At 36.9% G+C, this 27,718-nt stretch overlaps 1 protein-coding gene across 22 annotated transcripts in view; it reads left to right on the forward strand.

The window, feature by feature from the left end:
* Nucleotides 1-27,718, forward strand: part of MGA (MAX dimerization protein MGA) — a 156,877-nt gene that overhangs the window by 124,517 nt on the left and 4,642 nt on the right. For 5 of the 22 annotated variants that reach the window (XM_058541294.1, XM_058541295.1, XM_058541292.1 and 2 more), the window contains exons 10-23: nt 2,370-2,596; nt 3,901-4,077; nt 4,690-4,762; nt 6,086-6,603; nt 8,843-9,140; nt 10,336-10,962; nt 14,777-15,067; nt 15,248-16,764; nt 19,554-19,684; nt 22,064-22,115; nt 24,653-24,859; nt 25,722-25,833; nt 26,117-26,350; nt 27,475-27,651. In XM_058541294.1, the coding sequence (XP_058397277.1) occupies nt 2,370-2,596; nt 3,901-4,077; nt 4,690-4,762; nt 6,086-6,603; nt 8,843-9,140; nt 10,336-10,962; nt 14,777-15,067; nt 15,248-16,764; nt 19,554-19,684; nt 22,064-22,115; nt 24,653-24,859; nt 25,722-25,833; nt 26,117-26,350; nt 27,475-27,651 (4,641 nt within the window). Of the gene's footprint in view, nt 1-2,369; nt 2,597-3,900; nt 4,078-4,689; nt 4,763-6,085; nt 6,604-8,842; nt 9,141-10,335; nt 10,963-14,776; nt 15,068-15,247; nt 16,765-19,553; nt 19,685-22,063; nt 22,116-24,652; nt 24,860-25,721; nt 25,834-26,116; nt 26,351-27,474; nt 27,652-27,718 lie in introns of those variants that run through there. The other 17 variants (XM_058541298.1, XM_058541299.1, XM_058541308.1 and 14 more) reach the window with 15 other exon arrangements.

A 27,718-nucleotide genomic window follows, 5' to 3' on the forward strand; every position in this document is an offset into this window, starting at 1 on the left:
CAGTCAGCTCATTTTATGAACTCCCCTATTTATTGGAACCACTATTTTTCCATTTATCCATAGTTGAAACTATAGAGTTGTGTTTTTTTTTAAACAGTTTTATTTATTTATTTATTTATTTATTTTGTGAGGAAGATCAGCCCTGAGCTAACATCCATGCTAATCCTCCTCTTTTTGCTGAGGAAGACTGACTCTGAGCTAAAATCTGTTGCCAATCCTCCTCCTTTTTTTTTCCCCCCAAAGCCCCAGTAGATAGTTGTATGTCATAGTTGCACATCCTTCTAGTTGCTGTATGTGGGACACGGCCTCAGCATGGCCGGAGAAGCAGTGCGTAGGTGCGTGCCCGGGATCTGAACCCGGGCCGCCAGTAGCAGAGCATGCGCACTTAACCGCTAAGCCACGGGGCCAGCCCGATAGAGTTGTTTTTGATTCCCTGTGAGAGATTAAGATGTTCCAAGACATTTTAAGAGATTTTCTTCTAAGTACTGTACTATGTATTTTGTAGCTATTATTTTCAAAAGAAAAAGACGAAAAGGGACTTTTACTTAATATAATCCTTAGCTTATGGACGCATAGAAAATCCTTGAAAGATGATTGAGAGAGGTCAAAGATAAAGTGCTTGCTCTGAAGGCACTTTTGTTTTTGTAATAGAATTAACACGTATATAAAATAATTAGCCTCACTAGACAATAAAGTTTTTACCAAATGAGTGGTAGAGCCTCTGTAAATACCATCTTTATTGTGAGGGCATCCTTGGTTACCCCTTTTAAAATTGCAACACTCCTCCTTAAAATGCGTACTCATACATACTCACTATATATACTACTTATTCCCATTCCTGCTTTTTCTTGTAAGCATTTATCACTATCCAGCATATTTTCCTTGTTTGTCTTGTTTATTGCCTGCCTCGCCCTCTTCCCCCCAGCTTACATGTAAGCTCCAGGAAGGCAGGGATTTTTGTCAGTTTTGTTCATTACTGTATCTGCAAAGTCTGATGCATAGTAAACATTCAAATATTTGAATATGTGAATGAATACTAGGGTCTTTATGAATTATGTGATAAATGAGCTAGGTTATAAAAGTTGGCTAACAGAGACAGCTAAGTAATTGGCTCAGTCACTTTCTAGCTCTGAAGTTTTTTTCCTCTGTATTTTAATCTTTAAGCCTTTATTCAGCATTTTGTGGATATGCTCTGAATGATGTTACCCTTAGGAACCTTTTAGACAAAGTTGTAAAAAAGGCGTCTTAACGTTCAAAACAAATATACTTAGGAAATCAGGTAGCATTTTGGATTCTGCTTTGTTGTGAAAGATTAATTGAACTAAGTATGTGAATTAAGTGTGAATGCTACTCAGTCACATTTTATGTGACCTTAGGCAAAGATTTTGGATCTTCGGCTTAAACCAGCTACATCCTCTCTGAGGACTGACCACTAAAATACAAAATAACAGTGTTTGCTTCTCTGTGGCTGTTCTTTATGGGAATGGGCAATTTGCTTGAAAAATAAAGCCAGCAGCCTCTTAACCTAGATCCTCCATTTAATTTGGTTAGTTAATCAATGCATGTTTTCTTTTGTGTAGAACTTCTTGATAGTATGATTTCATCTCAGTTGGGTTTCATTGCTTTTCTGTTGATACATTTTTGCTCCACGGCTCAGTTGAGGCTATCTCTTGAATATAATTTGTCATCAGAAGGCAATGGTAACAGCTCAGTCTCTGGAGCCAGGTTGATTGAGTTTGATCCTGATTCTGCCTCTTACTCTTGGACTCCCCTGAACCTCAGCTTCTGCAAAATGGGAATAGTAATATCTCAAGGATTATCATGATCATTAAATGAGTTAAAACATATTAAGTGCTTAGAATAGGTACATAGTAAGAGTCAATAAAGATTTGTTGTTGTTATTTGTGAAATTAGAAAGTGTAATATAGAATGATTATCTTGCCAAGGTAACAGAGAAGGCCTTTTCTGACCATGTTAAATGTAATAGCAACTCCTGTTAACTCTTCATTCCTTACCCTGCTATATTTTTCTATGTGGTACTTATCATTACTTAATATTATATGTTTTTTAGTTGTTTTCTCCTACTAGATTATAAACTCTGTGAGGGCAAGAAGTTTGTTTTATTCATAGCTGTGTTCACTGTAGCGCCTAAAACAGTATCTGATTTATAATAGGTATTCAACAAATACTTGGTTAATAGATGAGTAAATTAAGGTGCATGAGGGCAACTAAAAGTTTTTTAGGGGGCATCTGTTTGATTGTTTTAATGAGTTACTGCTTTTTATGAGGGAGCGTATTTTGTTTTGGCAGTGTGTCAGTGAACTTTTGTTGTCAAAGGCACTTAAAATCTTATCCTTCTTTTTGTTAAGCTATATGTGAAACAGAGCCTGAACAGCCTGTTCGACATTACCCGTTGTGGGTGAAAGTAGAAGGTGAAGTAGATCCAGAGCCAGTTTATATCCCAACGCCTTCTGTCATTGAGCCTATGAAACCATTGTTGTTGCCTCAGCCAGAAGTTTTATCTACTACTGTGAAGGGCAAACTGCTCACTGGAATTAAACCTGCACGGGCATATACTCCCAAACCCAATCCTGTGGTAAGCCTGGAGTTGAATATTTTATTTCAGGTTACAAAAATCATTTGTAAAGATGATGGGTTTCAACCAGATTTTGGTTTATATTCTGTTTGCTTTCAGGCAGTATGCCTATAAGCCATCTCCCTTTCTGATTTAATCAGTTTAGTTGCTGGCACTTAAAAAATGTCATGAAAGTAGAGATGAATAGTAGTGATTCTTAAAGATAGCCAGATCTCTCTTGAGGACTGTTGTCTAAAGATGGAGGGGCCGGCCCCATGGCATAGCGATTAAGTGCCCGCGCTCCGCTGCTGGCAGCCCGGGTTCAGATCGCAGACGCGCACCGATGCACCACTTGTCAGGCCATGCTGTGGTGGTGTCCCATATAAAGTGGAGGAAGATGGGCACAGATGTTAGCTCAGGGCCATTCTTCTTCAGCAAAAAAAATAAAAGAGGGGGATTGGCATGGATGTTAGCTCAGGGCTGAGCTTCCTCACCAAAAAAAAAAAAAAAAAGATGGACTTTTTTCCCATGACTTAACGAAAGTCTTTTAAATATTGAGTAATTAAGATGTAGTACATATTATTAATAGAAAAGCATTAAGAAAAAGCTTTTAAAAGTAACTGTCACCTTTTTAAAGTGAATTTCTTTATATACAATAATAACAGTAAAGGTCAAGATTTAAAATAACAGTTGTTATTATATGACTGAAGACAGATAGGTAAAAGAGCTGATACTTCTGTTGAGTTAATAGCTTAAGCATTTCTGATTTAAATCCATTTCAGTCTTCTCAGTCCATTAAATTGAAGAAAGATCCTTTAGTACAACGCTGTTCAGTCTGGTCTCTGTATCACTGCTGATCCAGAATTGTTTATTAGCAGTCTGTGATGAAATAAGAATAGAAAATGAGAGTAAATATTCAGAAACTTTTACAGAAAGTGGATAGAGTAATTTTATATCTATTAAACTGAATACTAAAAAACTTGGGCTTGTGTTTTACATGTCTTTTGTTTTTCTAGTAATTTATTTTATTATATTTTACAAAAGTATGAGTCTGTGTTGGACTGGTAATTAAGAAATGTATCCTTCATCACAGATAATTGAGAAACGCTGTTCTGGTGTGATCTGAAATTTCTTGGTAGAGAACCAGATCCTGTCTGACTGCCCAAAGATTCACCACATATGAAGTGTACTTGTACTATTTAAAGTTTGCATTTAAAAATTTCAAGTGTTGCAATAGAAACAAAGATTAAACATGTTTTTCCTTTTGGAGTCTAAGAGATTTTTTTCTCCAATGTATGGAATGTTTTGTTGTATGAAACTTACAGATTCGAGAAGAAGACAAGGATCCAGTCTATTTGTACTTTGAAAGTATGATGACTTGTGCCCGAGTTCGAGTATATGAACGAAAAAAAGAGGAACAGAGACAACCGTCACCATCCCCGTCCCCATCATTTCAGCAGCAGGGCTCTTGTCATTCTAGTCCCGAGAACTGCAGTGTAAAGGTGAATTACTTGTTGCATAATTTCTCTTTTTAACTTCCAATTCCCTGTTACTGATATTAGAATTTGCATTACTATCAGAATAATTCAGAGTAATTCTTGTGGGGCAGAGAAGGCTTACATGATGTGTATATCAATTTATCTGTTTCTTTGTGTGCTTATTCTAGAGAACAGTCCCTTAGGATTATTAAAAGTATTATTCTTTCTGCTACTGGGGTAATTTTTAAAAGTATAAACATTTATGGTTTTAATTAAGTTATTTATGTTTATTAGGATTTGCATCTTTCCACGTTGGTGAATTTTCTAAATAACTGAAGCTTGTTCCATTAAACATCAAATGTCTTTCCTTCTTTACTAGAATATGCTATAAAGTGCAGTATAAATTCTTTTCTTGGTGACTCAGTCGCTATCAAGGACATTAGAGAGCAACTGCTTGTTTTTGCTAAGGGTAGTATGTGATAGTAACGCAACTGTGCATGGTGATGTGACGCTGTTGCTATGTTAATCTTTTTACTGTTTCAGGCTTCTTTGAGAGATTTAATGCTTTTGGCCTAGCCTCTAGTGATATTAAATATGTGTTGAATTGAAGTATTTCTGTGTTATTTTCTTTTTTAGGAGCCTGATTCTGAACAGCAGCCCTTGAAACCAGTCACCTGTGACCTAGAGGATGATTCTGATAAATCACAAGGTCAGAATGAAAACTAGATTTTATTATTTGATAGTAATTATATAGGTGTGGATTATAATAATAATGGGGGGAGAACCAGAACTACCAATCCAGAATGTGTCTACCTAACCCTGTTTCTAGCTTCTGCTAAAAATAGAGATGGTAGATCTGTCTTTTCCTATAATTTGGTCTGTTATCACTCCTGTTTTAAGAGATAAAATTCATTCGTGTTGATATGGTATGTTGTTGCAAGAGACATTTAAGATGAGGTCAGCGATTTGTTTTTTTAAACCTCTTTCCAAACCTCAGCAACATTGGCATCATTAACAATTGAAATTGTCCCTCCGATTCTCAGTAGCTGTTGCTGTTGGAGAAATGCAGAGGGAGAAAGGAAGGAATATCATTGATTTATCTAGCCAAGGCTGCTGCCAGAATAACTATGATGAGAGGTAGTGTCTAGGGAGATACCTGTTTGTTTTTGGTTTTGCTTCTTAAGACTTCAGACATTTAAGCAGCAGTGCTTCTCAACTTTTTTTTATGGCATGGTATACACAAAAAGTGATAATGTTTCTAAGTGGAGGAGGCTGCTGGGGTGGTGGGAACCTGCCTGAGAGCACGATCATCCTGAAGGCTGAGGGACTCTGTATCCTGACATACATTCGTTGGGAGGCTCTTCTGTAGAAATCTAGGTGTCTAGTCAAATATACATCTGGTTAATCTGTTGCCACGAATATAAATACATGAGTGAGTTGAGTGATCTGCACACAATGTTGAAGTGGAGCAATCATATCTTGAGGCATAGAAGTAATTCAGTAGTATTTGCAGTAGAAACTAGAGGTAGAGTGAACATTTTTTTTTTCTTTTTTTTTTTAAACCAGAACACTATCTCTCTTGCTGTTCATTAGGATTGACTCTACCCTCATATGTTATAAAGCATCTTGCAAGTATCTTTGCTTTGCCTATATGGATAGCAGAATATTAAACTATACCAAATAAGCTTAACTTTGGTTATAGGTCATGATTTGTTTGCAAAATAACACTTTCTTATATAATAGTTATGGCTTCTTAGAGCAGTCTCAAGTGGACTCCCTTTTTATTAAGAGAGCCCAGTCAGCAGGATAGTGAAGACTGTCGTAGTCTGAGTCTCTGGAATCTTTCTTTTTTCTGGAAAACTCCCAAATTGTGAGTGTTAAATTACCAATGAAACTACATTGGAGTGGACTACTAGGCAACTGTTGAATTTCTATGCCCCGGCACTTTTCTGAGAACTCATGGAAAATAAAAATCTTTCAAAATATAGTATAGAATGCTGTGATGCAGAAATATTTTTCAATTTCTTATCAGAGAAGAGCTGGAAGTCTTCCTGCAATGAAGGGGAATCCTCTTCTACCTCCTATGTGCATCAAAGGTCACCTGGTGGTCCCACCAAACTGATAGAAATCATCTCAGACTGCAACTGGGAGGAGGACCGGAGCAAGATTTTGAGCATCTTATCCCAGCACATCAATAGCAACATGCCACAATCACTTAAGGTGGGCAGCTTCATCATTGAGTTGGCTTCTCAGCGAAAGAGCCGGGGTGAGAAGAACCCTCCCGTTTATTCTTCTCGTGTGAAAATCTCTATGCCATCATGTCAAGACCAAGATGATATGGCTGAGAAATCTGGATCAGAGACTCCTGATGGTCCATTATCCCCTGGGAAAATGGATGATATCTCTCCTGTGCAGACAGATGCCCTGGATTCAGTGAGGGAGAGATTACATGGAGGCAAAGGTCTGCCCTTTTATGCAGGGCTTTCTCCTGCAGGGAAGCTTGTGGCCTATAAACGTAAACCCAGTTCAAGCACATCTGGGCTTATCCAGGTGAGAATTATCTTTAATCTGGATGTAGCACCTTTTTATCCTTAGGTAACATCTTGATTTTTCAGAGCCCTTGTGGGCCTTATATCATTTATCCTTACATTTCCTGGGAACTGGATGACAAAATCATTATCTCTTTTTGCAATAGGCCTAGGTTAGATGCATACCTAGAGTGAACTTTTGGCACATTTACAAAAAGAAATGTGGAGCTCTATGTTAGCTTATAATTTTCCTTCTAGTCTTCCCAGAAGGTTGCTCCTCTTAAACTTTGTTGTCTGGGCTTTCGTGCTACTTTGACAACCAAGCAAGGATAGTAAGGGATTCAGTCTAGTTCTTGGAGTTTTTATTAGCAGACAGCTTTCAAAACAAAACAAGGTGAAATTGATTTTAAGATAGGCAGTATATGTTTGGAAACTTGGAGAAAATTTTAATTTAGTAAGGTGTTATTCACTTACTTAAAATTTTAGGCAGTTGAGCCACAATTTACTTATATTTTTTTTCTTTATTTGAATCATAGGGTTTTTGCCAGTATAATCATTGTTGTACAACAAATATATCTGCTGTTTAGTAATTCAGGCAGGTTATATTAGTAAAATTACACTGGCATCTAGAAAATCCTTTGGAAAGAGAAGTTCTGAATCAGACTGTAATCATAGTCAAAAAGGTTTTTTCCTCTTGCTCAGTGGCATTAAATGCACTTTTATATCAGAGCAGCAAGTGTGTTGGAAGTGTCTGATGTTATTGCTAAAGTTACTTGACTTTACTAGCTTGACTGCTTCTCTGGATGAAGGACTATTGCATTAATATGACTGATCTACTTAATTAAAAACTTTTTATTACAGTTTACTCTTGGTGGTGCTATGTGACTACTTCTGTTGGTATTTCTTAAACTCTTAATGGTGATGAGAACAGTGTTTTCTCCTTATTTCATTTATTGATTGATACTTTGAGAGCAAAACCTTACCTGAGATCATTTCTAGTGGGACTAGACCCCCTGAAATACAAGCATAGAAATTTCATGTTCTCCTTTCCTGAGTAGGACTTGGAAAGCCACCATAAAATGTGAACTTGCCTAAGCATTCTGGCCACTGTAATGTGGGCTTTGTGGAAGCTGCTGAGTAATCTTCAGAGCAGGTCCTAAAGGATCAGATGGGGTATCTGACCTAGAATCCACACAATCTGAAAAAATTATATAGTAAAGTTTACTTTAGGATGGAAAGGTCATATTTTTTTTTGTACCAGACTCGAGGCAAAGATATTCCTGATCTGTCTGGGAATAATCATAATTTTATTTAAGTAGTAAAGAATAATTTTGTTTTGTGTCTTTGAAGAGAGAGTGGCTTACTGTAGCTGTTTTTCTCACCAATTCCCTATTAATTTAGAGAGTAGGAGTTTCTCCATCTCACTCCACCTCCTTTTAAATGATGGAAAGGAGGGACAGAAAAGGATGTCTTCTGTAGTCACCCAGCAATATGACTTAGAGAACATGGGTAAGAAACTTGGGAGGTGTTTGGTTTCTTTCTTGTTTAAAAAAACTATCCTATTGCCCAAGATGGGCAGTCTTATCAACTCAGGCAGTAGAGAAAAATCTTTACCTCATTCATTGATTCACTTTCTTCTCATAGTTTAGTGACTATTTCTAAAATCATGAGTTTCTACTAGCATTTATCTTGAGCCCAGGTTTTGTCCAAGAGATGAAGACAGTATCGTCAAAGTTTGAGTTTTTTGAAAACTGAGGTGACTTTGTGGCTTTCTTATAACTTAAAGTAGACTCACCATATATTTTTCAAATATGAAGGATGCTTGAAAGGATCCTTGTGAGAGGGTTTTATTATGACTCTGGTCTTGTCAGAGAGTCTGTGGAACAGTTATTCATGTTTTGCTGATGATTGTTAATAGCATAACCAGAATTGCTTATTGACAGGTAAAACAATTGGATGATTCCTTAGACTTGACTGTATCTTTCACATATCTAGGGTGCAGATATGATAAGTTTCTAAGATTCTCTGTTTCCAAACTACTAAAATGAAGGAGATGAGATTAGTTAGGAATATCAGATGACAGCATTTTTTCACCTCCTAATTACTCAGATTATACCAAATGGAAAAAGTCCTTTTTTTTTTTCCCTTTAAGTCTGAAGAATAGACTTTTAAAACCTTGTAAAAATGAAACCCCTGTCAAGGGAGATGAGTTAGCAATAGAATTTTATCTTTACAGAATTTCTCTTTGCCACTTGTTTCAGGTTAATGGTAAGAGTTACCCGCAGGCTAAGTTGCTATTGGGACAGATGGGGGCATTGCATCCAGCCAATAGGCTAGCTGCTTATATCACAGGCAGGTTGCGACCCTCAGTCCTGGACCTCTCAACCCTCAGTACTGTCATCTCCAAGGTAGCATCCAATGCCAAGGTGGCTGCATCCAGGAAACCACGTACCCTGTTGCCTTCAACATCCAATTCCAAAACGGCATCCTCCTCTGGCACTACAACAAATCGCCCTGGGAAGCATCTGAAGGCATTTGTCCCAGCAAAAAGACCAATTGGTAAGTTGGACTGTATGTATGTTTTGGAAAGGCCTGTGACTTGGTGCTGGGCCAGTGAATTACAGGTATGGAGGTTGTACAAATTAGAGAAATATGGAATTTGGCATTATTCTGCTCCTTGATGTCCATCTTGCCTGAAATTTTTTCATTTTTGGGTAACTCTTTTGATGACCTACAACACTAGATGAATTGAACTCTAGTTAGTTTTACAGTTATTTCCCAGACTTTTAGATTGGTTTTATTAATATAGAAAAGACTTAGGCTTTTAGTTTTGTTTTTAAAAAGGGAAAGACATATTCTTAAATACTTTCCCTAATTTAATATTTCTCCTATGAGGACTGGAGTTTTTGGTACCAATCATATGTATGTTCCTTGAACTTAGGAAACTAAGGAGCGAGCGAAATCAAAGTGGGTTGAGTTAGTATAGGCTTAAAGTGGGAAGTCTCTTGTAAAACATAATTTTTGGAAACATTGCTTTATTCTGTTCATCCCTGTTGTGTGAATGAAAACCTCTTTTGTTTAACATTTCAATGCTAGAGTCTGTAATAAATTTCCTTCTTGAAAGCATTTGTGTTTTAACATTGAGAGTATATACAGTTGGTGTATTGAATTCCTCTTTTTGTTTCAAATCTATTTAGGAATGTTAAGTAAAAGTGTCAATTGCTGTATTCTTATTCTGGTGATTTAAAAAAAAAAAAGCAGTCCTATCCTGCCGTCTTTTGAAAAATGTCTTCGTACATTTTAGAAATATGCAAAAACTTAACTGTCTCATAAGACATAAGAGGACAGCAATAAAGAGATGGAGGTACTGGGACCAGGAGTAAGTGGCAGAAACAAGTTTTAAAATTAGAATTAGGAAAAAAATCTTTCTTTCTTCATCTGTTTTAGATGATGAAATTGTGTGCTGCTGTAGTGTCTTATTTAGTGTCCTGGCACTTTGGCTATATTGCATAGCCAAAAGAATTTCAGTAGGGACACCCAATTTTAATCCCTTTCTTATTAGAATTACAAAGATTTGGTTTGGGTTGAAGGGAGTGTTTGATTTCTGTGGGTGAAAATTGGCACATATAATTCAGGTAGGTAGTACCTGTAAGAAATTGACCCAGTGGTGCACAATAAATGTTGATAAACACAGTCACTAAGAGGATAAAATATGAGAACTAAAGATTTTTGACCTGCAAATTTTTATTTGCAGCGGCTCGACCCTCTCCTGGTGGTGTGTTCACACAGTTTGTGATGAGTAAAGTTGGAGCCCTGCAGCAGAAGATACCTGGAGTTAGCACACCCCAACCCCTAACAGGGCCACAGAAGTTCAGTATCAGACCTTCTCCAGTAATGGTCGTCACACCTATGGTTTCTTCTGAGCCAGTTCAGGTGTGCAGCCCTGTGACTGCTGCTGTCACTACTACCACCCCTCAAGTGTTTTTAGAGAATGTTACTGCTGTGACACCTGTGACTGCTATTTCTGACGTGGGAATTAAAGAAACTACTTATTCTTCTGGTGCCACCACTGCAGGGGTTGTTGAGGTCTCTGAAACTAATACCAGCACCCCTGTAACACCTACCCAGTCTACAGCCACTGTGAACCTTATCAAAACGACTGGGATAACTACCCCTGTGGCTTCAGTTGCTTTTCCTAAGTCTTTGGTAGCATCTCCTCCAACCATAACTCTTCCTGTTGCTTCCACTGCCTCCACCTCCATAGTCGTGGTGACCACAGCTGCATCTTCCTCCATGGTGACCACACCAACTTCATCTCTGGGCTCTGTTCCCATAATACTCTCGGGAATTGATGGGAGTCCACCAGTGAGCCAGAGACCAGGTAAGGCCTAGTAGTTACTAGCTGGTTTACTGTACAGCTATTTATATAACTTTGTGGTTGTGGTAGGATTATAGATATATCAGGGTAACAGTGTAGGTGTTTCCCTGTGTAGGGACAAATCACTGAAAATCTATGCAGCTTAGTAACTAGAGCGCTAATAAAACCATAACTGGTACCTTGGAGATAAATTGAACAGCCTTGACAGATGGTTTAGTGGGGCTGGAGATTTCCTCAGGAGATTAAAAATACTTAACAACATTAGAATGGAAATGCTGGCTGAAGGATTCTGAAATAACGCATAAGGGAGTGGATCTCTGACCCAGTAGAGCAGCCATTAAAGTGGGCACGAGAGGAAGTGCAACCTGCTGTGTGCTGAGAGCTAGGGGTGCACGTATTTGAGGAGGGAACCCAACTGTAGGTGCTCCCTTTTTTTCTGAGGTGGGGAGCTAGTGCTTTTAAATTGAAGAAAAAAAAAGAGAAAGAGATCAGAGGGCTTCTGCCTATGCTGCAGCCGAGCTGAGGGCTTTTTTTCTCTTTCCTTCTTGCTGAAGATTAAAATTCTAGGTTCTCTTGCCTAGTAATCATTTGTGAATCAGCCCAACTCCCATGTACTACTGACATTATTCTCCTACTTAATTATTATACATGAAGTGATCGAAATAAAAGTAAGGAAGCATATTTCTTTGTTTAGGACTCTAATATTTTATATGTTTATCAACTTTTTAATTAAAATTAAAAGTTCTCTCTTGTTGGCTTAGGTTAAGTGAATTTAAAATAAGACTATCCTACACTTTGGTAATTTTTATATTTTAACTCGACCAGCTAAGGTAAATGGTTCTCGTAGTGTACTCAAAGGGGAATTACTATGGAAAAGAGTGAGAGACTTTTCAGGATTTAAGGGGAAATAAATAACCAACAGCAATTCTGGTTTTGTTACTGATATTTCTCCTACTAAATATTTTTGCCTTTAGTGGTATGGTCCAAATCCCTGTTGATATTTTAGGAAAGAAGTGATTTGGAAGTTAGTTTATAAGTTGAAGTTCTGTTGAAAGGAAAAGTGAATCACAGTATTAAATTTGTTGTCTTCTGCATCTCCCTATAAATAAACATACAAAAGTGATTAGTTTAATGTATAATTTTGGAAGTGAGATAGTCGTTGATGAAGCTGCTTTGATTTCCTGTTGAATCTCAAGGTTCATATCTTGTCATATTTCAACTGATGCTGTTTTCTAAACCATATGGATTCCAATCTTCTTTATATTTTTAATTCTATCATGAAACTGTAGTAGTTTAGCTTTTTGTAGTTCTTTGGAAACAATAATAATAAATATTAAATTTTAGCTAGCTACTCTATGTTCTTAGCATGAGGCTTGCTCTCTCTGTTAATGAGGAAAGCTAGAAAATGTTGGCATAATATTAAAGACATCAAAGACTAGTACTTTCTTCTGTATATAATCAAAGATTAAAATTGAAAAGGGACTTACTTTCTGACAATGTGATATATGGTGTTATTCTATATCCACATATCACCTAAAAGTATCTTCTCTAATACCACTTGAGGAAATACTAATGTTAACAAATTTTCTTGTTTGCTCTTTTGTAAGTGGAGCTGATTCAGATAACTGCTACTTCTAAGGAATTGTGGGTAATTTTTTTCTAGGTTCATAAAGAGGATCCCAACTCAGGCAATTAGACATCTGTGGTATTTTCATTTGACTTTCCTTCTTTTTCTCTTTCTCCTCTTCCCCTCTTCCACATTTCAATAGTGTGTGTATTAAAGGCTGCTTTCATTCTCTGAATTTGAGTAATTTGGTTTTGAATCACTCTCTAAAACTTAATTCGAATAGAAATGTTCAGGAAATTAAGAATGCTTTAACATGTTTCTTAATTCATATAAGATAGATGAATGGTTTTTGTTTGAATTGCACACTTTTTTTCATGAACAGTTTGGTCTTTGTGTTTTATTTCATTTTAAGAGTAGTGCTGGATCTTCTTTATAAAATTTGTCATGTAAATGTCAGGAGCATGACTTTCTTTTAGAAATTTGAGGCCGGCCCAGTGGCGCAAGCAGTTAAGTGTGCGCGCTCCACTGCGGCGGCCCGGGGTTCGCTGGTTCAGATCCCGAGCACGCACCGGCGCACCGCTTGGCAAGCCATGCTGTGGCAGCGTCCCATGTAAAGTGGAGGAAGATGGGCACAGAGGTTAGCCCAGGGCCAGTTTCCTCAAGAAAAAAGAGGAGGATTGGCAGATGTTAGCACAGGGCTGATCTTCCTCAAAAAAAAAAAAAAAAAACCATGGCTTTCAAACCTTCTAAAATCTTTAAAAAAAAAAAAAAAAAAAAAAAACGGGGCCGGCCCCGTGGCTTAGTGGTTAAGTGTGCACGCTCCGCTGCTGGCGGCCTGGGTTCAGATCCCGGGCACGCACTGACACACTGCTTCTCCATCCATGCTGAGGCCGGGTCCCACATACAGCAACTAGAAGGATGTGCAGCTATGACATACAACTATCTACTGGGGCTTAGGGGGGAAAATAAATAAAATCTTAAAAAAAAAAAAAAAAAGAAATTTGATATATTTTGTGGGCAGAGTGCTTATCTGATAGTATATCACATGTTAAGCTAAAATCTTTGTTTTATTTGGTTTGTTGATTTTTCTATTTAGTGAAAAATCTTATTTATTAATAATTTTAAATGAGTTCACTAATTTGAATGGTAATGTTAGACCAGTGTCATTTATGCTTACTATTATCATTATTCCTACCTCTTTATCCCAATGGCCGAAAATATATCCGTGGATTACTCATATTATTTTTTCCCTTGTCTTTAGTATTTCTAAATATGTCCTCTAGACATTAAAGTGCACCTTTGGGTACTATTAATGGTTTGAAATCTCTTTTAATTTACATCTTCTGCATTAGATTTCTACTTTTTCTATTTGTTTTAAAACTATCTTTTGCCTCTTCCTAACCAGGCTTTACTTCCCTGCTTCTTTGATGTCTCTTAATTTCATTCCATTTTTGTGGGGGTATGTATTTTTTTTTCCTTTTGAAGAATAATTTCCACAAATCCACTTTGCTTATTTGTCAGTGAATTTTAAAAGCTAAGAAGTTTTTTATATCTCATGGTTTTTGGTCTTTGACTTTATCTTACTTGAGTATGACCTGTGAAACTAAGTTGTAAGTCTAGTTAAGTGTTAACAGCCTGAATTTTAAAGTTGAAGAAGAGGGCCGGACCTGTGGCTTAGCAGTTAAGTGCGCGCATTCCGCTGCTGGCGGCCCTGGGTTCGGATCCTGGGCGCGCACCGACGCATTGCTTCTCCGGCCATGCTGAGGCCGCGTTCCACATACAGCAGCTAGAAGGATGTGCAGCTATGACATACAACTATCTACTGGGGCTTTGGGGAAAAAAATAAATGAATAAATAAAATTATAAAAAAAAAATAAAGTTGAAGAAGAGAATTTTATCATGAATGATCTCTTTAACTTTCATGATAATCCAAATTTAGAGGCATACCCAAGTTTTTCATTAGGCAGAAGCGTTATCTCTTTAAATGAACCTCTTGACAATTGATGCTTTCTTTTTTTACCATTCCAAATGTAAGGCCCTGCAGTGTCTGGTTAATACTTAGGTTTAAGATAAATTGTTCTCAGCTGTAGGACTATTAAGTAGTATATCATAGAGGTATAGGGTTTCACCAAGTTTATAATTCAAATTAGAAGTTATTTGTAGCATGGTCAGATCCTACGTCATAATAATTTTTTCCTATGTATGTTAAAGGGAAATTCTAATACTATGTTTCCATTTCCTGTTTTTCAGAAAATGCCCCTCAGATTCCAGTGGCTACACCACAGGTCTCTCCTAACACAGTGAAACGTCCTGGACCTCGATTGTTGTTGATTCCAGTGCAGCAGGGTTCTCCTACCCTTAGACCTGTCCCAAACACACAACTTCAGGGACATCGGATGGTCTTGCAGCCTGTTAGGAGCCCAAGTGGAATGAACCTATTCAGGCACCCTAATGGGCAGATTGTCCAGCTCCTCCCTTTGCATCAGCTTCGAGGCTCTAATACCCAGCCCAACTTACAGCCTGTCGTGTTTCGGAACCCAGGTATAAAATTGGAGATCTTTCTGATGAGTTTTTCTTTTGTTGAATCCTTTGGCCATATGGTATGTTAAAACATGAGGATTGGTCGTCTTAGTCTCTTAGAGTCACCTTCCAAAAACAAAAGCATGCCTTGAAAGTCTTGATATGGGCAATGGTGATTTAAAATTTTCTTTTTCTTGCCAGGGTCTGTGATGGGAATCCGGTTACCCACTCCTTCCAAACCTTCAGAGACTCCACCATCTTCTGCTTCGTCCTCTGCTTTCTCTGTTATGAATCCTGTAATTCAGGCTGTTGGGTCTTCTCCAGCAGTGAATGTTATCACTCAGGCACCATCGTTGCTTTCTTCTGGACCTAGTTTTGTGTCTCAGTCTGGTACATTGACCCTTAGGATTTCCCCTCCTGAACCACAAAGTTTTGCGAGTAAAACAGGCTCTGAAACCAAAATAACCTACAGCTCAGGAGGGCAGCCTGTTGGTACAGCCAGTCTTATTCCTCTCCAGTCTGGTAGTTTTGCCTTGTTGCAGCTCCCAGGACAAAAGCCTGTTCCCAGCTCCATTCTTCAACATGTTGCTTCTCTTCAGATGAAGAGAGAATCTCAGAATGCAGACCAGAAAGATCAAACAAGCTTTTTAAAAAGAGAGCAGGCGACTAAGAAGGCCCTACAGTCAGAAGGAGAAGGTATAGACCCTGAGGCTAATATAATAAAGCAAAACTTAGGAGCTACTCCCTCTGAAGAAATCCTGAATGATTCCTTGGAAGATGGGGGTGATCATTTAGATGAAGAATCGCTTATAAAAGAAGGTCCTGCGACCGTTAAACCGTGTGAGCACTCCTGTAGCACTGGGTCACACACAGGTGAAGACTGTAAAGATACTGATGAAGAGTTTGGGATTAGGAATCATAACAATTCCAAAGAAAAACTGACTGTTCTAGAAGTTAAGACTATTTCTGAAAAAGCCAGTAATATGACAGTCCAAAGTGTAAATAATGTACAGCTTAAAAAACTTGGTGGTGTGAAAGTGGAACAGCAGAAAGGATTAGATGATCCAGAGGAAAAATCAAATGAATTTCCGGTCATCTCTAGGGAAGAAAGTAAACTCGAATTATCAGGGAGCAAAGTTGTGGAGCAGCAATCTAATCCACAGCCAGAGGCCAAGGAGAAGGGATGTGGAGACTCTCTGGAGAAGGACAGTATTAGGGAGAGATGGAGAAAACACTTGAAGGGCCCTTTGACCCCGAAATGTGGTGGAACTTCACAAGAATGCAAGAAGGATGGAGACGAGCAGTTAGTTAAAGAAACAAAGACTTGTCAGGGAAATTCAGATTTGTTTCAACAAGAACAAGGCATCTCTGATTTACTTGGAAAAAATGGAACTACTGAGAATGTCAGAGTTTTAAAAACTGAATGTGATTCTTGGAGTAGGATTTCTAGTCCTGCAGCCTTCTCCATTGTTCCCGGGAGAGCTACAAAAGGGAGCAGAGGGGAAGGACATTTTCAAGGGCACTTACTGCTTTCAGGAGAACATATACAACCAAAGCAAGAGAAGAAGGGTAGGAGAAGCAGTGCTGACTTTGCTGTTTTGGATCTGGAAGAGGAAGATGAGGAAGATGAGAATGAGAAAACCGATGATTCTATTGATGAGATTGTGGATGTTGTTTCTGACTACCAGAGTGAGGAGGTTGATGATGTAGAAAAAGTGGTGAGCCCATTTTTGTTGTGACTGAAACCTCAAGGATTTAAATAATTTATTAGAGACAGTAGCTTTTCCAGAAGATCACTAAGACCTGAGGCATTCACTTGGGTGCCTAGGTTTAGATCATGATTAAATGACTTTGTAGTTTTTAGGCTGTGTCAGTCAGGTAACATTTATTGAGCTTATATTGTTCTTTGAGACTTGTCTAATATTATGGGAAGGTGGCTTAAGCCTTCGGGGGATAGATGCTTGGGAGTCCCTACGAAACTAGGTTTAAAAAAAGAAATCCTGAAACCACTACTTGCATTTGATCTCAGTTAGTTTCTTTGACATTTTCTCTATGAAGTGATTGTAGCTTATTTGGTAGATATATAAGAAACAGAGAATGAGTGACCTTAGAACTGGAGAACTTATCTGCCTGCACATATAGAGATATTTTTATTTTTGGAGAAAAATGGAAAATACCATTTAATATTTTAATATAACCCTGCCTTCAGGTGCTTTTTAATTATCTCCTAAAATTAAATAGTTTCCAGAATTTATATTCTGAACTTTGGTCATTTCTTCTGTAATATGACCTTTATAATTTATTTATTTTATTTTTCTGAAGCCATTTTTGGAGACTTCCTGTTTTAGGGTTGTGAGAGTCAGGTATGTTACAGGGCAGGAGTTGGACAAACTTCTTCTGTAAAGGACCAGATTTTAAATATTTTGTGCTTTGCAGGATAGGTGGCTTGCTGTTAGAACTACTCAATTGCTGTTGTAGTGTGAAAGCAGCCATAAATAATAGTAAGTGAATGAGTGTGGCTGTGTTCCAATAAAACTTCATTTATAGAAACAGATGGCGGGCTGTCATTTGCTGACCCCTGACATGGGATCTGATGTAAAACATAGGATTATAGCCAGCTGCCTGTGAGGTGCCCTGAAATCTAAACTGTGTCCCTGTCTTTAGTAGCAGATAACATGGCCCTCTGCACTGATTTTCATGCAATTGGTTGTTTTAGAATCTCACTTGCGATTCATTCAGCCTCTGTGTTACCTGGTCCTTCTCTGTTAATGCCTTACTGCCTTATGCAGATAAAATATAACAAAAAGATTAGTATTTTAAAACTCTAAAATGTTTAAATATTTTAGTGTTCCTATGTTGGTTATTTCTGTACCTCAGTTGTCTCATTTGTAAAATGAGGATCTAGCTTTACAATTGGATGATTCTATATGCATTTGCTGTATAGTCTTATCTATAGCCTAATCCTTTTCGAGGGTGGATGTCTGAAGGTAGCTGAAGAAATCTGAATTCACTGAGTTTAGGATTTAGATTGCAGATCTTCTGGTGCCTTTTGTAGAGTCTCCCATTGTAAGTCAGCCTGAGTAAGCATCAGACCAAAAACAGTCCAACTTTAAAACCAGTGAAAACTATTGCTATCAGTAGAATTGACTTAATAGAACCTTTAGAGTGTCTTAATCATACAAGGTGGCATTGCTTGAATTTCCTAATAGGGAGGGAATCTGACATAGAGGGTATACTGACCTTTTTTAAAGTAAGGGTATTATGTTAAATGATCTCTAAAATCTAAATTCTATGTTGTATTCATGTACATATCCATCACCTATGATATCTTTATGATTGTGGATTAGCATTGTATTGGAATAGTGTAAGGAAAGTTGTAACTTCTTTAATTTAAATCTTTCATTGTGAGATTTATTAGATATTATTTATAAAGCCTGCAGTTAAAGCCATGCAGTAGGCAGACATTCTTCAGTTTAAATATTGTAAAGCATCTACCTACATTGCTGCTATTCATGCTCTTTAGATTCTGTTGAGACTCTGTTGATTTAGCTTCCTAGAGTTAATTTTAATATACAGTGTTTAAATTGTGCTTAAATTGGGGAACATAAAATGATGGCTTGCATTTAGTGTCTGTCAGCTTTATGGAGCCTCTAATTTGGGGGTAAGTAATTTTTCCAACAGGTTTAAACATAGAATTAATAAGGTGATTGGGATGCCTCATTTTGAGTTGTGCCTTCTGGTACAGTACGATTATAGATAATATATTCCCTGTTTAGTTTCTGGCATAGTAAACACTACTTTTAAAGGTGGACTTAAAAATATCTGCATATCCGTAATCCATATATTCTACTGTTATATAAAATACACAGTGAGTTTCTGTGACAGGTGCTCAATAAATGCTTACTGATTGACTCGTTTTTTGGTATAATCAAGTACAGCAAGCCTGGGCTTCTTTTGATACCTGAGATTCTTCAGAAGTTCTCATTCTGTGGGGTTGAGAGTCTTAGAAGACCGTCTGGGCTATATTCTATTTCCCTATCTGACTTGAGTATTTTTTGTGGGTGTCTGATATGGGGTTAGCCATGAAGCACTCTTAAAATAGAACCTGAATTGTTCTCCTTTCCACCTTCCCTCTCACCAAATTTTATTTTACTGCTATTTAATCTTAAGATTTATGCAGCTTTAATACATCCGTACCTGAATTTTGTCCACTAGAAATAATACTGAAGCATCAATACAGCCCTTTGGGGACACACTGTTCAGTCTAATGATGTCTGTTTAATATATATCTGTGATTTATACTGTAGTTCTCGGTCTTTAGCTCTAATCATACGTTGTCTTTATGACTTAATTCCTTCTTATAATTAACAAATTTAGGATTATCAGTACTCATGGTATAAGATCATTGTTTGGCACTGGTTGGTTTTATAAGGGGAACATTCAGTTGAAAAGTCGAGATGTGCTTGTTTCTCAAAACTTTATTTACTGTTGGAATGTTGTATTTCAGAATAACTGTGTAGAATACATTGAGGATGATGAGGAGCAGGTGGACATTGAGACTGTGGAAGAGCTCTCTGAGGAAGTTAATGTTGCCCACATGAAGACCACAGCTGCCCACACACAGCCTTTCAAACAGCCGTAAGTCTTGTTTCCCTTTGGATTGTTGTTTTTTGTTGCTGTTGTTTTATGACCATAAACAAACTAAATGTTCCATTTAGGAGCTCTGGGTAAGTGACCTGGTTCCTTTATTCTCTAGCTTTTTTCTGATTAGTAGATAAGGAGAGGAGCTGGAATTTAGAGATAATTAACTTCCCTTGGTTATTTCCAGGAGACAGTGTATAAATGTGAATAACAGATGCTTTTGGAGCATGACACATTGGTATTAAAATACTAGTTTTGCTGGTTTGTAGCTATTTAACCTTGGACAAGTCTTTTAATCTATGAATCCTAGATTCTTTACCTATGAAATGAGAAAAATGCGCCCAGTTGAAGTGTTAAATGAAGTAATACATGCTACTAGCATAACTGACATAAGTGGATGATTCAACAAAGGTTAGTTCCTTTATCTTTTAAGAGTAACGCATTAAATTCTAAATTTGGTTACTCTACTAGTTGAACAGGTAAGATGCAGTTAGGAAAATTTTTTTACCTGTTTAGCTGATGAGATGAAAATATAGAGAGCATGATGACTTGCTCAGGAAAATTTATTCCATTTTCTGGTTTAATAAGCCTTGTATTAACTAGGGATTAGGGTGTGAGAGAGAGAAGGGAAAGAAGATACGGGTTCTTATTTTGCGCTAGACATTTTGCTTTTCCTGTTATCTCATTAACCACCATATAAAGTAGCAATGAGTTGGGAAAGAGTAATTCTTCATCTCTATTGATGCTGAGAAGGTCTAAGGAGTGGGAAGTAGGCCTAGCAGTTTCCTTCACTTCAGAGCTATTTGGAGGGTACTTCAGTTGCCTACTGGTTAAGAGTGAAAGAGTTTAAATCTCTTAAAAACTTAATTAGACTTAAGTTCAACTAGATATATTATTGCTGGATATAAATTCTGTATACTGAAATCAAGTTCCTATACAATAGCAACAAACAAAAAATGTAATATAAAAAATACCATTTACAATAGTAATAGAAAAAAACGGACTATTAACAAAAGCTGTGTAAGACTTTTATAAAATGTTATTGAAAGACATTGAAGAAGAATTCAGTTAATGGAGAGATACCATGTTAATGGACTGGAATAATAAAGGGCCAAGAATAACTGTCACATAAGGAGCACAAACTGTAAAGGAACAGATGGTTAAAAATTTTTGTCTATCAGAACACCATGAAAGCAGTGAAAAGGCAAACTCAGACTATAAGGAAAATTGCAATACATGTTTGACAAAGGATTAGTATCAAGAATATAAAATAATTGTTACAAATCAGAAAGAAAAAGACCTCTAGTAGAAAAGTAAGTAATGGAAGTAAGTAATGGATATCACAGGCAATTGACAGAAGAGGAAACCTGAACGGCAGTAAACATGCAAATTTGTTCAGCCTCACAAGTAATTAGGGAAATGCACATTAAATCACAATGACTTTACCAATTCACACCCATAAGATTGACGAAAATTGAGATTTCTGATAGTACTGTTACCTAGTTGTGGAGCAGTGGGAACATAGTGCAAGTGGGAGTGTAAATTGTTATAACCACTTTGGAGAACAGTGTGACATTACTAAAGTTGAGGATGTACATGTCTTTTTTCCACCTGGCAATCCCACTCCTAGGTATATACCCTAGAAAAGCTCACACATATGTTATGTACAAGGGGTCATGTATGGGACTATCCATTGCAACATTGTTTGGCATTGTGAAAATTTGGAAACAACCTAAGTAACTACTAACATTCTGAAAAAATGAATTTGGAAAAATTCACACTGTGGAATACTATATAGCAGTTAAAATGATTGAACTAGGACTGTATGTATCAGCATATCTCAGATGTAATGTTGAGTGAAACAAATCAGTTGAGGAAAGATACACTATGATACATAATGTTTAAAATGCTACATAATATTTTCTGTTTAGGGATACATCATACGTTCCCAGTAAAAGTGAAGATGTGCATGGTAAACTCAGTTTGGAAGTTTAAACTTGCTTACCTATGAGAAGGAAGGAAGGAAAGAAATGTCATTGAGTAGGCTGCACATAGGATCTCTTATTTTTGAGATGTTTTATTTCTCAAGCTGGGTGGTAGATACATGGATATTCATTATATATTTGTTTATACAGTTTTGTATGTCTGACATTTCATAATTGAAAAAAGTAATTTGCAGTTTAGGGACTATTTGGACACTTTTCTTAGAGAAAAAGTATACTGTTGAGTAAATCATGTTGTCACATATTGGACTTTGGGGAAAAGAAGCTGGTTACAGTTTAGACAATTTGGAATGGTTTAGTTTAATATAGCTATGAAATAGGTCTTAGATTATTGAATTTTAGTAAGACATTGGAAACTGCTGTCTTTATCTAGGTGCCGTACCCATATCTCTGCAGATGAAAAAGCTGCTGAAAAGAGTCGAAAGGTATTTACAATAAATTTACTGATAATTGCTCACTTAATAAAATAGATAGCATTTGTCCTCGAGGTTAAAACATTAGCTATGACTTTTTTCAGGGCTGTTTTTACTAATGAGTTAATCAACTTTTTTTCCTTATTATACTATTAATGCTTTTTTTCCCCTCTTAATTCTCTTCTAAACCCAGATAATAGAATAATTTAGAGGAATTAAAATGGGTATGGAGTTTATGAAAATTGATGTGCTTCTTTGAAAACTAATCCTATAGTGTAATGATGTGATGTAAACAAGCTGGCATTCTTCCTTTTCTAGGCTCATGATTTTCGGTGACCTAAAAAATTAATTACTCTCTGAAATGATGGCTAGCAATTCAAGGAGCCATGAAATTATAAACCTTTGATTTTCTTAATTCAGTGTATGATATCATGGTACCATAATTAAGCAAAGTTTTCTCTCTATCCTTACTAACATAAGAATGGGAGAGAGTTTGGTTGTTTAAACTATTTTCCACTTGTTATTCTGTCTTCTTAATTTAAGAGACAAATTGATGGAGATTGGGTTGAAGTGGAGGGTGATATTCAGGTCCTTTCAAAAACCACTGGGAGATTAGTTTGGGTTTGGTCTGGTTATGAGGATCATATGATACATATTTGCATGGTTGTAATCTTTTTGCATATATCACTGTATTTTATTTTTTTCATTCATCCTAAAACATTTTTCAGACATAGGAATTTTCATAATAGTTTCTTTACACAATCTGTTGTTTTGTACCCTAATTATTACTTGCAAATTATTTGTAGTGTCTTGCTATATTTAAACTTTGTGTTAATTTTTTATCTTGTATCTTTTCTTCTCCCATACTATACTAATGCACAATGAGTTAAACTTGAGAAAGACCCTGATTTTGTGTTAGAGTTTTGTGGTATTATCAGGGTTATAGTAAAGGCAAACAGTGGCAGAAAAAAAGAAAGACAATTAGAAATATCAGAAGGGGAAAACACAAAACAGAAAAACTGTAGAAGACAGGAAATGTAATTATTACTCACTTTATGAGTAGTATTCACATTGTCGTAATAGGGTAGTTAATGATTTTTTAGAACTTTTATAACCTATGAATAAAGTATGGAAGACTTAATTTCAGTCTTGAAAAAAATGTGTAAGTACAAATGACAAATTGGGAGGTGAAAGAGGGAAGAAGAAATAAAGGGAAGGACACAAGTGCTGACATCCTCATTTTACAAAGAGATACTGTCTTGTTGATGAAATGAGAAATTGAGATAGAATTATATTCAAGTTGCAAAGGGATCAATGGAAGAACTGAAATTAATGATAGATCTATATTAGGAAGATGGGATGGCGAGATGTAAGAGAGTGGTGTGAGCTAAATCTTTTTCTGCATAGCAAGAAGTAAATAGATAGCATTGAAAATTGGAAAGAATAAGCTTGTATTACTGTTTTTTATTTAGGATATAGATTTAAGAACCAGAAAAAACTACTAAAAGAATCAAAAAGTGGTTATTTCTAAGGATCCAGGTACAGGGGCAGGGCACAGTTGATTTCATTATAAGTTCTTCTGATATTTATATTTAAAACCCTATATGCATCTATCGTTTTTTTGTAGTAAATAACTCTAAAAATGGAAATAGAGTAAATAAGAGAGAAAGGAAGCCTAAGGCATCTTGAGACTCAGGAAAAGACTTCCCTGAAAAATGCGAAGTTTGCTTTTTCTTTTTTTGTGAGGAGCATTGGCCCTGAGCTAACATCTGCCAATCCTCGTCTTTTTGCTGAGGAAGACTGGCCCTGGGCTAACATCCATGCCCATCTTCCTCCACTTTATGTGGGACACCGCCACAGCATGGCTTGCCAAGCGGTGCATCGGTGCGCACCCGGGATCTGAACCGGTGAACCCCAGGCCGCCGCAGCAGAGCGCAGGCGCTTAACCACTTGCACCACCGGGCTGGCCCCCGAAGTTTGAGTTTTAAAGATTAAGTTATGGAGGATAGGGTGGGAAGGATAGGTGCAGGCAATAGCCTGTGTAATGGCAGGGAAGTGTGCGATTGCAGAGTGTGTTTTGGAAACATCCAGCACTTCGGAATGATTGGAGGAGAACAGTGATTTAGGAAGAGTGGCAGTTGATCCTTTATCGATTTGTAAAGGGTCTTATAGTATTTAAGAAAAAATTTTTAAACCTGTTTTACACCAATCAGAATTTTCATTTTTTTCATGTGTGTCATGAAAACAAGTTTTAGTAATAATAAATTATATAAACTTTTTTAGATCCCCTCCCCTCAAATTCTTCCTCATTTGAGAACCACTGAAATTTGAGCAGGAAAGTGATATGATCACATTAGCAGGTATTAGAATTTACACTGTTGAAGTTAGATGGGGAGGAAGGATGGACTGGGAGTAAGATGACGGATTAAGAGGCTGTTATGATAGTCCAGACAGAAGCTGGTGGGTGTCTGATCTAGTGCCATTTGGGATGGAGGAAGAGGGCAGGTACATGTGAAAGATATTTAGGTGGCAGTCTTTTGTTTGGACAGGCTCCACCTATTCCTTTAAAACTGAAGCCTGATTACTGGAGTGAAAAACTACAGAAAGAAGCAGAAGCTTTTGCTTATTATCGCCGAACACACACTGCCAATGAGCGGCGCCGGCGTGGTGAAATGAGGGATCTCTTTGAGAAATTGAAGATCACTTTGGGATTACTTCATTCTTCCAAGGTTTCCAAAAGTCTCATTCTCACTAGGGTAAGAGTTCTGTGTAAAAGACAGACAAAAAAGAGCTTTACTAACAGAATCTTCTAGAGATACTATGAGAAAGAGAATCCATTACCATATGAGGGAGATTGAAATAGAGCTTGTATTTAACATTTGAATGTGGACCTAGTGAGTGCTCAATAAATCCCTTAGGGGGAAAAGTCATTATGTTGAGTCAGAGCAGCTTTTCATTGAAAGTCAGATTCTTACCGGCTGAGCTATCCTTGCTTCAGATAAAGTCAGCAACTCTGGTAAGCTGTTTACCACAATCTCCTTACACTGGTGTTCTCCATAGCGCTTAGAACAGTTTATCACAGTGAAAAGCACAACATAAGTGATATTTTAACATACTTAACAGTTGACAGTCGTTTTAAAAGAAAATCTGAAATATTCAAGCTAGCAGAAGTTTTAACTTTGCATGTAGAATATCTAAGGTAACTTCATTTAAATTGCTTTAAGTAGAAGTTGGAGGAGTCCAAGGCAAGCATTCATATCTCTCCAGAGCAAAGTTATTTCAACCAGATTTTACTTACACTGGGAGATGATTTTAAAGTTAGTTATTAAAATCTAAGCAGAATAAAATGTTTTGTATGTCCTTGCAGTAATAGAAACACCTGTTAACCGCTCAGTGATGCATTTTAGAAATAATCATGTTCCTTAAAAGTATAAACCAGAAAACCTCCTGCAGTTTAATAAAAAATAATTTCCAAAACATCAAGAATTGTTTTAAATGGCATTATAAAGTTCTCTAAAATATTAGATAAAGATTTTTTCATTAAAGAAATTGTGTAGGCCTCACTTGTTTTTAGGCAAGAGCGAATTGATTGAAGTGATAATACTATTTCTGTTCTAGGCATTCAGTGAAATTCAGGGACTAACAGATCAAGCAGACAAATTGATAGGACAGAAAAATCTTCTGACTCGAAAACGGAATATTTTGATACGGAAAGTATCATCTCTTTCAGGTGAGATATGTGAATGATCTTTGGTAAGGAGTATGATAACAGCTTTAGTGAGGAGAAATCCTCAGTAGACCTTTCAGATACTACTTAGTTTAAGGTTTGGTTCCTAGAGTTAACAGCAGAGTTATCCTTTGACTGGGTGGGACATTTCTTCTCGATTGTAGTCACTCTTGGCTTCCATAGTTTTGGGGAATATAGTTAAATCAACTGATTTCAGTTGACTCTGTTTCTCATTATTATGTGGGGTCATATAGAGAGTGACAATTTATTCCCTATCAACCTATAGGTAAGACAGAAGAAGTGGTCCTGAAGAAGCTAGAGTACATTTATGCAAAACAACAAGCACTAGAGGCACAAAAAAGAAAAAAGAAGATGGGATCAGATGAGTTTGATGTGTCTCACAGAACTAGCAAACAGCAGGAAGGATCTTCTGCATCATCTGTAGATCTTGGACAGATGGTTATAAATAACAGGAAGGGGAAACCTTTGATTCTTTCCAGAAAAAGAGACCAGGCCACAGGTAGGAGGGACATTTTTTGCTTTCCTCAAGGTAGAAGAACATCAGTTTAGTTTAGTGGACTTAACATCTTCTCTTGGCCATAATTTTAGTTTTTAATTAAATGAATTTTAGATGGGTTGTATAAAAAGTAGAATATTAACTACATTAGATTTTGGTTTCTAGCTTTACTCACTCAAGCAAATCCTAAGAAGTGACCAGTCATGCTAACGTATAAGACCTACTTCTGATAGCAGTCCATAGTCATGCATTTTTCTTCTAGTGTTTCAGTATTTTTTTAAGCTGCCATCTTTTCAGACTTTATACATGAACTCTTGATTTCCCTGCAGTTCTCCTCATGAGTTAAGGAAGTTTGGGTCTAGCTGAGACAAAGAAATTGGAAATTTTACAAAATTTTAATTTTGTTGAACCAGGCTCTATTTTCCATCAGATTGCCTATCAGTAAGTTGCTATTAAGGAACAAAGTAAATTGATTTTAAATTCTTGATCTCTCTTATTTTGATTTTGGAAGTGAGGCTATACTGAGTTTACATTTCTCGTTTACATCCTTAGAGAATGGTGTATCCTTTTTTACTCTTTGGGTAGCCCAGTATATGAATAAGGAAATCTGGTTTATTATATCAACTAAGAAAATAGTGATGGATACTAAAATATGAGTTAGTTTTAATATTGCAGAATCAAATCATGTTATTGCTAAGAAAGGATTTTTATGATCATTTAGTCCAGTCACCTCATTTCACAGATGGAAAAACTGAGGTTTAGAAACTTGAAGTAATTTGTTAGAGGTGTAAAGGATAGAATTGTGTGTGTCTTCATCCTGACTATTCATCAAGACTATCTGAAGTGGTTGAAGTTGACCACTGAAAAAGTGATTCCATAGCTCTGTTCCTCAACAATAAGAAATTCTGTCCCTTAGGAGAATCAGTGGACAGGTAACCCTTACTCAAGTGGTTCAAAAAGTGGTTCAAAAAGTAATTTCGAAGTTGAGATTCTCTAACCAAATTTGAAATTTACTTCTTGCCTTTTAAGTCAGAGTGTGGTTTTAGGGATGTTGCCTAGACTCTTAGGCTACACTAGCATTAGTTGAAGATCTTTTATCCTTAACTAATTTCTGATCTTCCTTACAGAAAATACCTCACCCTCTAACACTCCACACACCTCTGCCAACATCGTGATGACTCCGCAAGGGCAGTTGCTCACCTTAAAAGGTCCCCTATTCTCAGGACCAGTGGTAACTGTTTCTCCTGCTCTCTTAGAAGCAGATTTGAAGCCTCAAGTTGCCAGCAGTGCTGTGGCTCAATCAGGTGTGTCTTAAGTGTTGTCCTCTATGGGTAGTGAAAAAGAGTTATCCCTAATATCTCACAGATGACA

This window comes from Diceros bicornis, chromosome 5 (assembly GCF_020826845.1).
Source record: "Diceros bicornis minor isolate mBicDic1 chromosome 5, mDicBic1.mat.cur, whole genome shotgun sequence".
Taxonomy (NCBI): domain Eukaryota; kingdom Metazoa; phylum Chordata; class Mammalia; order Perissodactyla; family Rhinocerotidae; genus Diceros; species Diceros bicornis.